The following is a 13,096-nucleotide window of genomic DNA, read 5'->3' as shown; positions in this document are numbered from 1 at the left end:
CTCAATAGAGTGCTTTTTTTCTCTCTCTCAGAATTTACTCACTGTTAGTTGGGCAGTGGTAGTACACATCTTTAATCCCAGCATTTAGGAAGCAGGTGGATCTCTGTGCATTCGAGACCAGCCTAATCTTCATAGTGAGTTCCAGGACAGCCAGGGTTACATAGTGAGACCCTGTCTAAAAATCTCTTGGACACTGAGACACCAACCAGGCAGCATACTTGAGCTGGTACGAGGCCCCTGACACATATACAGCAGAGGACTGCCTGGTCGGCCTGGGCCTCAGTGAGAGAAGATGCACCTAACCCTAGAGAGACTTGAGGCCCCAGAGAGTGGGGAAACCAGGACGGGTGGGGTGTGGGGCATCCTCTTGGAAACAGACAGGGATGAAGAATGGGATGAGGAACTGTCTAAGGGAAGATGGGGTCAGTCTGGGGGGTGGAGATAATGACTGGACTGTAAAAAAAAAAAGATTAAAGATAATTTAAAAAAATAAAATAATAATAATAAATAATAGTCTCACTGTCTCCATCTCACACTTTACCCTCTTTAATAAATCTTTGTGTCTGCTCCGCTCTGATAAATACTTTTACCCCTTCTCCCTTGACTCATCACAGCTGTTCACTGAACAACACAGCTGTCAAATAAAATCCAATAAGCAGCAGACCTCTGTGGCTTCTGCTTCAAGCTCCTGCCTTGAGTCTCTTGCCTTGGCTTCCCTTGATGATGAACTGTAACCTGTAAGATTAAGAAAACCCTTTCCTCCCCAAGGTACTTTTGAAATAAATGTTTTACCACACACACACACACACACACAGAGAGAGAGAGAGAAAGAGAGAGAGAGAGAGAGAGAGAGAGAGAGAGAGAGAGAGAGAGAGAGAGAGAGAGAGAGAGAGGCACAAACAGACTGAACAGAGAAACACGTAGCAACACCAGCCCAATTACTATGGCCAAGTCCACACTTGTTACAAAGCGTATTTGCAGACACACACATAGTTTATTTTATTAATTACAAGACTAACAGCGGTAGGTACATTTAGCACTGCACAGAGTGGGGCAAAATTATGATTACAACAAATGAAAGATCATTGAGATTTTTCTGCATGTCCTTTGAGTGTGCCTCTATATTTTTATTTAAACAGCAATGAAGCTACTGTTTTGGGGGGAGGACAGATATTTTACATTGAAGGGGAAAGTCACAACCTGATTCTGATGGAATTGATAGTGAGACTGGTGAACCCCAGCGTACCCCCACTTTCTCTGCGTTCACCAAATGGCAAAACCCTCCAAAACCTCCCAGGTAAGATAGTCAGCAGAGCGTAGGGGAGAAATGACCCAGCATTTCATATCAAAGCAAGTAGTTAAAGGTTGTCTGCTTGGACTCCATTTGTTCATAGTCCCAGCCATCCAAAAGTCAAATAAAACCAGGATCTGACCTGTGTCCAAGTAGAGCTCTGCCATCCATTCTGTTTAATAAAGCCAGTAAAGAGTTGAAAGCCAAATGTTTGAAGATCATGGTTAGATTCACAGCTCGCTTCCCACACACCTCCCACCTTCCCACAGCAGGCCCAGTGAAGTCCTAGGGACATGCCTAGGCAGGCAGAGTACAGCCAGCCAACATCAACCCGGCTCTATTGCTCCCTGAGTAGATCCTTCCCCACGGGAGCAATGGGCCACCCAAAGACCCAGCATCAGCTGCTTCATGGTGTCCCTCATTTCTCCCCTGGGGCCATGGAATCCTTGAAGACCTCAGCATCCTCTGGCTTAAGGGATCCCGTATAGTGCTTCAGCTGAACTTCTTCCGGCTGGGTGCTATGCCTATCTCGAGTGCTTGCGTCCCTCAGAAGGGGAACCAGGGCAAAGTTCTTCCAGTTTCTCCCTGAAACTGAAAGGCAGCATGGTATTACTACCTTGGATGCAACAAAACAAGCACGGATTGCTCGCGAGCCTCACACCTTCAGGTAAAAGGAGACCTGGGCAATCAAAGAAGTTCCTCTGTACAGCAAACAGAGACCATGACTGAAAATCACAAGTCATACAAAGCAGATACAAAGCAGAGATCCATGGGTCACGGAGAGCCCAGCCCCACTGAATACAGTATCAACACACTTACACCGAAAGCTCAGGGAACATTCTGGAAGAGGGGGCTATGATGGTTTGAATAGAAATGGCCCCCACAGACTGGTGTGTTTGAATGCTTGGTCCATAAGGAATAGCACTATTAGGAGGTGTGGCCTTGTTGGAGGAACTGTGTCACTGTGGAGGTGGGCTTTGAGGTCATACATGTTCAAGCTACACCTAGTGTAGCATGCAGTCCCCTTCTGCTGCCGAAGGATCAAGATATAGAGCTTGGCTAGATCATGGCTCCTTCAGCACCATGTCTGCCTGCATGTTGCCAGGCTTCCCGCCATGATGATAATGGACTGAACATCTGAAACTGTAAGCCAGCCATAAATTAAACGTTTTCTTTTCTAAGAGTTGTCTTGGTCATGTTGTCTCTTCGTAGCAATAAAACCCTAACTAAGACAGAAGTAAAGACTGCAAGAGCCAGAGGACCAGGAAGTCTGCTATGAGACTGTCTCCTAGAAATGGCTGCCTAAATAAGACCCAAACAACAATAGACAGGCTAATGCAGAGCAGGAAACCTCACAGAGTCTCACCACTAGACAAAGAACTACAGGCAACTAATGACTGCTAAGAGGGAGAATTAGCCTCTCCCATCCCAATCTAACTGGTTATCCAGTACAAAGTAGTTAGCTTTGAAATCAAAAGCAGACTCAGCAAGTTATACTTGTGTGTGTATGTGTATGTGTATGTGTATGTGTATGTGTATGTGTATGTGTACGTGTATATGTATATGTGTATTTGTATTTGTACATGTATATGTAAATGTATGAATAAAAAAGAAAGGTTGGAGGAAGGGACATGGGTAGAAGTTGGGAAGAGGAAAATAAAGTTATTATATTTTCATTTCAAAACCTATCTTTTAAGAAAAATCTTAGCCAGGTGTAGTGGCACACACCTTTACTCCCAGCACTCAAGAAGCTAAGACAGATGGATCTCTGTGAGTTCAAAGCTACCTGGTCTACATAGTAAGTTCCAGGACAGCCAGGGCTACATAGTGAGACCCTGTCTGGAATAAAAATAAATAAATCTCCAGGCTCTTAGACCCATGAAATTTCCTCTTCTTTGACAGTTGAGCTCATTCACCCAGTTTATACTTCCTTTCTCCCCCAGGCCCTGGTAAACCTGATAATTCATGAGTCTATCTCACACCTGCTTCAGGCTTTATTGCCTCTCTGCCCAAATGAGAGGGTAAAGAGATTTCTGCAACACAACTCCACATTGGGCAATCCTAAAGTGATGAACAGCAGCCAAAAAACATCAAGACTTAGAGTCAAGGCCCCACCAGGGCATAGAAGAAAATGCCAAGGGAGACATGGTGACACTGGGCTTCAAATAAGAACTTTGGCATGACCTAAAGTTCCAGGGAGCTCTTAAGGAAGACTCAGTTACCACTGCCTGTTGAGATCTGGACTAATTGGCTAGGAAGTAGAGACACCCAGTTTGGGAACTGTTGACCTAGCCAGTTCCAGGGTCTCCAGAGGTAGCTGAGGTTCCCATCACCATCCATCATATTCTAATACCAAGTGTTAGGCCAGAGGGTTTGGAACAAAGGCAAGATGGCCTGGGCCAAGAGATCCCCACCCTTCTCTTCTGATCAGGAGCCCTCGCTTTCAAAAGCCCACACAAAACGCTGGACAAAGCCAGCTCCTAGTTCAGGATTCTCAAAACTGACCACTGGTTCTAAGTCCCACCTACAGGGCCCTAAAATCACAAAATAAGGTTATAATATAACCTTATTTGTACCCCCACCATCACATTGAAGATCTACCCACACCCCTTTAGGAAGCCTTGCCTCAGCCCAGCCTTGTGATTCCACTGACCCCCTCCTGTGAGGTCAGTGAACCTGCCTGAGAGCTACCCACAACGAACTATAAGTTCAGCTCAGTTCGACTTGTTATACCAGTAGAGAAGCCATTCACTGAAGCTCCCACACACTTCCTAGTCCTTCCAGTTCCCACCTTCCTTCCCTGGCCTTTCTCCCCTGAATTCTCCCACATCTTCCTAGCGCAGGCATCTTGGTGAGAAGGGGTCCCCGTTATCTAAAGTATCTGGCTATCATCACTAGAGTTTCTACTGTCACAAAAGTGAGAAAGCAAGTAGTGAATGTGTAAAGTCTAATGCGGCACCCCCCCCCCCCCGCTTCTGTTCCAAATGGCCGCTCTAACTGGACAGCAGTTCACTGAGAGGTACAGGGTAGAGAGCCATAAGGTCCTCGTGCTCACAGATGAGCTCCAGGGAAAGCAGAAATGTTAAACACTCAGGGCTGTCTCCTCAGCAGAGCACATAAATACCTGTTTTCCATCCAGAAGGCTGGGCTGGGTGTTGGTAGCAGCCTTGGTGACCTGTGCTATCAGTAGAGTCAGGCCACACCCAAACTCCCCAGACTATTATGTTTATCCCAGATTCTTCCTCCATAGACCTTTATCTTGAGCATTGTTTCTCAGTCAACAGAACCCATCCCTAAGGGAGCTGCCACTTGTATTTTATAGCTTGGTGACCTCTAGGTTGGCCTAGACCACAGCAGATCCTCCCCTATGCACGTAATCTATAAAACCCATTCTTATGGAAGAGGCCACGTGTTAGTCACACCTTTAGCTTTATTGTGATAACTGTCACCAGGAAACTGTACCCCACCCCATGATCCTGCACTTAAATACATCTAAAATAAACTCCCCAGTGTCAGACTCACCCAACAAAGGCTAACTAAGTAGGAGGATCATGGTAAGCCACTCAGATCACCCACAAAGCCAGCTTTGAGTAGATCTGAGAGTGTTAGCACACCTAACAAATTGAAGGAAAGATAGTGAGCAAGGGTGATAAGGTGACCAGGGAGTCTTTCCAATTGCATTCCTAGGAAAGTCACAGAACTGCAGGGGACCTATGTGAAATTAACAAAGCTCCAGATCAGGGAACTGATATCCAAAAGTGAGCCTATTTTTTTTTCTGTACTAGAGATGGACTCACATGCTAAACAAGTGCTCAACCACCACTAAGCTACATCGCCAGCCCCTGAGTGAGCTTTTGATGAAATAGATTTCCATATCCAATTATAACAGACGATCTTGGACTGGACTGCCATGCTCATGACAACCATAGATGAGCAAAATTCCATTCAGCAGATGTGTTTAGGCCTGAACACATGTGACAGATGTGAGCTACTATAAACCCTAAGAGGCCCGTCATTCACAAGAGGAGCCCTATGAACACCCATCTCTCTGCTTAAGAGACAGCCTTACCTACTACTGTACAGTCAGCAGCCATCCTATAGAGCATGGAATTTCCCCTAAGCTAAAGAGAAAGCAGCTATCCTAGCAGCTGACACAGCTAGAATCAGTAGAACAGAGCATAGGAGAACATTGGGAGACTGGTTGGTTTGAGGGTTGGGTGGTTACCCACAAGTCCTTGGCTGAGATTTAGACATTGCTTGCTGATGATGAGAGTACAGGAGGTTTAGCAGAGATGCCTGCAGTGGGGTTGGAAGTGAGGTGGACACACTTAAGCTTGAGTGCAAGAAGGGAGCATGGACAGAATGCAGAGACACCCTTACACTCACTTACACATGTACACGATTAAGGTGTACTGAAGTATCTTTGAGGGAAGATAACCAAATCCAGGTTCCACAGTATCTTATCCACAATGCCCAGCACACAATCTGAAAACACTGGGCCTAAAAGGGAAACCAGGGCAATGTGGTCCTCTGTCATAAAAAAAAAAAAAAAAAAAAGGAGTTAAGAGACATGGATGCCAAGATAGCCCGGATGTTGGAATTAGCTTTGACAGCTGACTCCAAGGCCTTGTCCTTGCCAGGCTGAGAGTACCACCCCTGAGCCAGTCTACCCCTTAGCTGACAGGAAGTGCAAAGTAACTTATTAATATGTTCAAAGAAATAGAGGAAGAGCTGGAGAGGTGGCTCAGTGGTTAAGAGCACTGACTGCTTTTCCAGAGGTCCTGAGTTCAAATCCCAGTAACCACATGGTGGCTCACAACCATCTGTAATGGGATCTGATGCCCTCTTCTGATGTGTCTGAAGACATCTACAGTATACAGTGTACTCATAAAATAAATAAATCTTTATCTGCAACCCTGTAGGTGCAACAACATTATGAACTAACCAGTACCCCGGAGCTCTTGACTCTAGCTGCATATGTATCAAAAGATGGCCTAGTCGGCCATCACTGGAAAGAGAGGCCCATTGGACACGCAAACTTTATATGCCCCAGTACAGGGGAATGCCAGGGTCAAAAAATGGGAATGGGTGGGTAGGGAAGTGGGGGGGGATGGTATGGGGGACTTTTGGGATAGCATTCTAAATGTAATTGAGGAAAATACGTAATAATAAAAAATATTAAAATAAATAAATAAATAAATCTTTTTAAAAAAAAGAAATAGAGGAAACGTGCTGCTAATATAGGAATGGCTAGAGGACCTCTCAGCAAAGAAATGGAAACTTTGAGCTGGAGAGATGGCTCAATGGTTAAGAGCACTGACCGCTCTTCCAGAGGTCCTGAGTTCAATTCCCAGCAACCATATGGTGGCTCACAGCCATCTGTAATGAGATCCAAAAACTCCTGGTGTGTCTGAAGACAGCAGTGTGTTTATATACACAAAATAAATAAATAAATCTTTAGAAATGGAAACTTCAACAGAAAAACATAGAAACTCTAAAACCAAAAGGCTTAAAGTTTGAAGTTCAAATTTCTCTGGATGGAATTCAGAGCAATTGGGAGCTCACTAAAAAAAAAAAAAGAAAAGAGGAGTCAGTGAATATGAAGGCAGACCAAAAGACATCACATTTGAGAAAGAAAAAAATAATTAAGGACAAAACAAACAAACCCTACAACCTTTCTGGGACACTACTGCATAGCCTGACACCCAGCTTCTGAAACTGTGGACTGTGACCCCATATGGGGTTCCATAACAGAATGGCGGGGTTCTTGAAAATGTTGGCTACATCTTCTCAGGTTTCTGAACATGCAACAGCCAAAAGTGAATCTGAAATCAGATGGGCAGTGAGTCCGAGGAGCCGCTGGCAGTGCTCCTTGGGCACACAGATGTGTTTGAGGGCATATACCAGTCACTAAGCGTGGCCGAGTGTCTGCTGCTGCTGTGCAGCCCAGGTCTGATGTGAGGAAAGTCAAGATGGAGTAGAGACCCCTCCTTCCCAGAGCCAAGCCCCTCCCTGCCATGGGCTCATCCAGCACACCTCACCTCGGCCTGACCGCAGGGAGAAGCTCAGGGTGCGCTTGACGCCCTCACAGTTGCCTGGGTCCTCGTTGATGATGCCCACGTTGGTGTTCCAGGTAGTCCAGTTCACCTCATCCACCCTGTGGGGGAGGGGACAGGCTCTGGGAAGCCGCTGTCTAAGGCTGGACAGCCTTCATATTAGGATGAAGACATAGCAGGCAGAGGGACAGCCAGGGCTTATTTTATAGACACCCCCTATTTCCCACCACACCACAAGGCCCAAGAATTTTAAACCCTGGATGCCTGGATTTGACTCTGTTCACCAGGTAGTCCTTTTTGGACACCTCAAGTTTTTCGGTGCTTAATGTTGGAAGTTCTACCTCCTGAGATCTGAGATTGGTATCTCATGCCCAGAGCTGAATCCCATGGTGGCCCTTGGACCTGTTGCTGGCCTTGAGAGTCCCTATTTCTATGTCTAGCCTCAGGGAGCCCTGAGCCTGATCTCTACACCCTCATCTGGCTCCAGATGGGTCCCCCATGTCCAGGACTGAGACCAGTTCTCAGCTCTGACTCCTGCTTTGACCTTACCTGAAGCACCACCGGAAGTCATCCTTGCCGTCCGGCGTGAACCCCACCTGCAGCAGCTTGCCGGAGCGGAAGGCCTTCCTCATGCACTTCAGGAAACTCTTCTCTGTATCCAGGATGGTGATGGCTCGCTGGTGGAAAAGGAAACAGGCCACCAGCCTGGATCACCCTCTCCAGAATCTCTTTCAGCCCCTGAGGCAGCCTACTACAAGTCTGTTTCTAATGCCTGGCATTAGGAGACCAGCCAAGCCTTTCTGTGCTTGGTTGGTGTCTGCCTGCTAATTCCAGGAAGGCAGCCCTAGGAGTTGATGGAGCTCACAAAGGGACCCTGTGGGTGCTAATTAAGATCAGAGTCCAGACTGTTGGGTCTCTGTGTGGCTTGAAACAGAGAGAGATGACTACATAGTCTCTAGACCTCAGTGCTAAAGATGAGATGCTGACAGAATTCCTTTCAGAGGATTGTGAAAGGTGAAATGAAGTCAGGTAAGACAGACACTTAGAGAGCAGGGCCCACCATCCAGCAAATGCTTCCAGGTAAGAACAATCTTTGTTGGTGGGGGTTCTGAAGGCAAATATGAGCCATTCGGCTTAGAAAGAGAATCCTTAGGGCCTACCCCACGAGAACAATCCCCATGTGTCTAGTGTTCAGTACTCACCTAAACCAAGATGTTCTACAATGGATAGCCCATGGGGCTAAATCTACATCTACTGCCCTCCGGGATTGCTCTGCCCTGGACCAAATACAGCATCTGTTAGTTACAGCATCTAACTAGGCTCACCTGACTGTAGATGATGGACAACAGGGATGCCCACAGGAAGGGAGTCTACCAAGGGAGCTGATGATGTTGATCCCTGGGCCCGGTTGGGCTCTCTGCTCCCTCCTCAACCCCACAGGGGCTCATGCAACCCTCTTTGTAACAGCAAAAGGAACAGGGAACAGCCTCCAGGCTGCACTCCCCTCACCCCCACTCTGCTGCCCACCTGCAGCTTCCAGATGTTCTTGCTCTCTTGTGCAATCTTGTTGACAGTCTCGCCCATGAGAGCAATGAGCATGTTGAGCAGGAGGATGTAGGTGAGAATCACATAGGCCAGTAACAGGATGATGAAGACAGCCTTGAAGTCATAGTTCTCGGTGAACTCCAGGTCACCCATGCCGATGGTGAACTTGAACAGCTCCAGACATGTGGAATACAGGCTGTTGTAAGAGTTACCTGGCCTGCAGGCAGATCCCCGACACTTGTGTGGTGGGGACTCCACAGGCAGTGAGTTATTCTTCCCATCCTCGATCAGTGTCACTACGGCTACAGGTCGCAAGAGAAAGAGGTGTGGGTGGATGAAAACCAAGACCCCAGACCTCCTGATGCATACCTCTCCTACCCCAGCACCCCTCAGCAGGAAAGCCACTCAACCATGTATCACCTCCCCAACCCAGACTAGCATAAAGCTGTAATAAAACTCTGCTTTGTTAAAAGAGCATTATCATGATCTAGTAGGCGAAGTGTTTGAAGAAATATGCAAAGCTATGTAGACCATGCACATACTAAGCCCTTTGTGTAGTGTACAACCTGCTCAACGTAACGAGATAGGCCTGGCTCACTCTGCCAGCCACACCATATCTTTTTCAAGGTCCACTCTAGAACCATAGGTGTCGAGCAGTTCAAAGCAGAGTAGCCCCTAATAACCTTCTTTGGAAGTGTAGTACAGAGCTGGAGAACTGCTAAGCAGCCGGGTCCTGTTCTTACTATGCACCAATACCCAAGAACCCCCTGAGCCCAATCCCTTCTTGTACTGATACGCATAACTTCAGATCAAGTGCCACAACCCATACCTACCAGGTCCCTCCTCCTAGTCATGGATACTCATCCCTCTTAGACAGGAGGGATAAAATAAACCGCAGAATGGGAGCAGAGACAGGCACGCCTTGACAACCATCTAACTGCAGAAATCAGACAAGGACTGAGGCAAAGGCATGTGCTCACAACAGGATGTGGGTCAGCTAGAGGGGCCCAGGATCTGGCTGAAAGGGGCTCTCAAGGGCCAGATCTCAGTTTCAAAGTAACAGATGGTAATAAGTATTATGACTCAAGTGACCATGTAAATCTACACAGAGCAAAAAAGGGCCCCAAGGCCATCCTTGCATTGAAAATTTCAATTGCAGAGAGGGGAAAAAAGCTCCTCCTTGTGGTAAAATGCCAGGGACTAAAGCTGCGAGGATGGTGGGGTCAGGGGATCGCTTGAAGGCTGATGCTGTAACTCAGTGGGCATTTGCCTGGCACGTATTAGACCCTGGGCTCAACCTCCAGCACAAGGAACAAAGAAAGGAAGAGAGGGGAAATGGAGAAGAGGAGTGGGGGAGGGAAGGAAAAATGAGACAAAGAGACAGAGAGAAGAAAGAGAGAGGCAAAGAGACCGATTTTAAGGTGGTAAAATTGGGGAATCTCAGTAAGAAGAGAGAAGTCATTCTTACAACTCTTAAAACTTTCTTGTGAGTCTGAAATAGTGTTGAAATAATTTGGATAAAAACTGAGCAAAGGTCTGGCGAGATGGCTCAGCGGATAAGAGCACTGACTGCTCTTCCGAAGGTCCTGAGTTCAAATCCCAGCAACCACATGGTGGCTCACAACCATCCGTAATGAGATCTGATGCCCTCTTCTGGTGTGTCTGAGTACAGCTGTACTTACATATAACAATAAATAGATCTTTTTAAAATATATATATTGACATTACAAACTAAAACATTTTTTAAAAACTGAGCAAAAAAAAATAGCTATACAGCAAGCAAGTAGCACAGTATCTCTAAGATGTCTGAGAACATCTCATAAATTACACTTCCAAGTTCTCTGGTTCATGTTGATGTGCATTCTGTTTATCCACTCTGTCACCTGCAAGCATGCACCTGTCTTCTTCACCTGGCTCCTCCTCCCCTGGCCCTGCAGAGCCCTGGGGAAGTCAAATGAGCAATAGCCCTGCCCACCCACCAGCCTTGCCTCAGCATGTTACCTGTGGAAAATCCAAACAAGAACACGAGGTAGACGAACATAAACCGACACAGGTCTCTGAGGATCATCTGCAGGAAAGAGCAGGCTCATGAAAAACAAGCCCAGCCCTGGGAGGAATACAGGAATGACCTGCGCTGTAACAGCCTGGAGTGGCCAGAGACCATGGGGCAGGAACTTCCAACGGGCTGGATTCTACAGTTTTCAGCTCGGACATCATGAAGGAATCACTCACACCTCGCCCACGGCTTTTGTTCGGAATGCAGAGGCAAGAAGTTTGAAGAAAACCTCCATGTCCAGGTCAGTGCCAGGTTGCTTGATTCTTGGGGAATAAATAGGCTAAGAGCTAAACCAACGGCTCCCCCGGAGGATACAGAGAGGCTCAACAGAGTGCATAGGACAGTATCCCACATCTAAAGGGCAAACAGGACTCTGTGGAAAACACACTTGGGAACCTACCTTCTCAATCATGACAGCATAGATGCCCATCTGCTGGAATCCTCGGGTGTAGTAGAGCATGTTGGTCCAGCCCATGGCCAGGGAGAACACCATGGAAGCCACATACTCCTTGCGATGGCTGAAGTACAGTACCACAGACACCAGCATGAACAGTGACTGTACAAAGCTAGGGGCAGAGGCAAAGGAGACCGACCAGCTTAGGAGAAGCCAAGAACAAAAGGCTCTGGGGATGCAAGAATTGAAAGAGAGAGAATGTAGCCATTCACAGGCTGGGGCTGGGCTGCCAGCTTCCTATAGCCCACACCTTTTCTGCAGGCACAAGGAGGAAACGTATGACATGTTGGGAAGCAAAAATCTTATTCTTAGAAGCACAATGTAAATATAGTACAGATGTTCCTTGATTTATAATAGTCATTCCGTGCACAATCCATTGTATGTCAAAAATCTAAGAGAGAAATGTATTGCATTCACCAACTTACTGATCATGAGTGTTTACACACTCGGCACTGTACAGAGTCAGCGCTTCCACTCAGGGCTGCCCCACCGAAAATACTGAAGACTGTGCCGGGAAACAAGAACAGGCCAAGAAAGAGGAAGATGTGAGAGAGGGGCAAGATCCAGGAGAATCCCAAGGCTGGCAGCAGAGAGAAGCATCTCACCAGGGTGAGAAGGATCAGGCTGGGGGAAATCCAATCAGAAAGAGAAAACAGGAAACAGGGGATGGTGACATACAGCTGTCACTCCAGCACTGCAGATGCAAAGGCAGGAGGTTTGCTGTGAGTTATAGAACAGGAGCCAGATTGGGCTACACAGCCAGACCCCATCTCAAACAAACAAAAGGAAAGAAAACTCCAGAAAGAAGTCTCCTGAGGGGTGGGGGGGGGGAGATTTGACCATGTACTGTAATTTAGAGGCTTGAGTTTGAGGGAAATTGTACCTGCTTCAGGATGTGTGGGAAGAATTAACACTACATATAGTGTGTGCTAAACAAGGGGAAAGTGAGGGAGTTCACTTCAGAGGAAACAAAACGTGTATTAGGACTATTATGAAGCTGTTCGACAGTCAGGAATATTTATGAAGGTGCAAATGCTGACTACTGACTAACAAAATATTATATAATCACACTGGGATGATGAAAGAGGAGAAGCAGACGGGAGAAGGATGCTAGAGCTTTGTCTATGGCAGGAATAGGTGACAGAAGAAAGAGACCAAAGAAAGAGAGTTTCAGAGAATGGGAAGGGTTGGGGGCAAGAAACTGGTTCTCTCTATAAATACTTTTACACTCTTGTGATTTACATTAATATGAATGAGTAGTTTCGATAAAAATAAAAGCTACGTACCTTTATTTTGATAAAATAAAAACTATACATTCAAGGGCTGGAGAGATGGCTCAGTGGTTAAGGGCACTGACTGCTCTTCCAAAGGTCCTGAGTTCAATTCCCAGAAACCACATGTTGGCTCACAACCATCTGCAAACGGGTCTGGTGCCCTTTTCTGGTGTGTCTGAAGACAGCTGTAGTGTACTCATATACATAAAGTAAATGAATAAGTTTAAAAAACTATATGTTCTATATTAATAAGTACAATTGCATGTGTGTATGTAAACATGTGTGTGTGAACATCACTACAATGTAGCTATACTTTTTAGAAATGAAATCTTGAGTCTACTGGCATAACGCTATGCAGGGGAACATTTCTTCTTTTAGACAATCAGTATTGTGACAGCCAGTTGCTGCAGACCCTAGAGT

The 13,096-nt window shown here is 46.4% G+C and overlaps 1 protein-coding gene across 1 annotated transcript in view; it reads right to left on the bottom strand.

Moving 5' to 3' along the window:
* Positions 1–894: 894 nt before the first annotated feature.
* Trpv1 (transient receptor potential cation channel, subfamily V, member 1) overlaps positions 895–13,096 on the bottom strand; it is a 27,174-nt gene continuing 14,972 nt past the window's right edge. Inside the window, exons 11-16 of the mRNA NM_001001445.2 lie at positions 11,349–11,514; positions 10,894–10,960; positions 8,875–9,194; positions 7,897–8,024; positions 7,333–7,448; positions 895–1,882 (exon numbers count right to left, since the gene is read on the bottom strand). Coding sequence (NP_001001445.1) covers positions 1,710–1,882; positions 7,333–7,448; positions 7,897–8,024; positions 8,875–9,194; positions 10,894–10,960; positions 11,349–11,514 — 970 coding nt within the window. The 3' untranslated portion in view covers positions 895–1,709. The remainder of the gene's footprint in view (positions 1,883–7,332; positions 7,449–7,896; positions 8,025–8,874; positions 9,195–10,893; positions 10,961–11,348; positions 11,515–13,096) is intronic.

Source organism: Mus musculus, chromosome 11 (assembly GCF_000001635.26).
Source record: "Mus musculus strain C57BL/6J chromosome 11, GRCm38.p6 C57BL/6J".
NCBI classification, from domain to species: Eukaryota; Metazoa; Chordata; class Mammalia; order Rodentia; family Muridae; genus Mus; species Mus musculus.
This window is presented reverse-complemented; position numbering and strand designations above follow the sequence as displayed.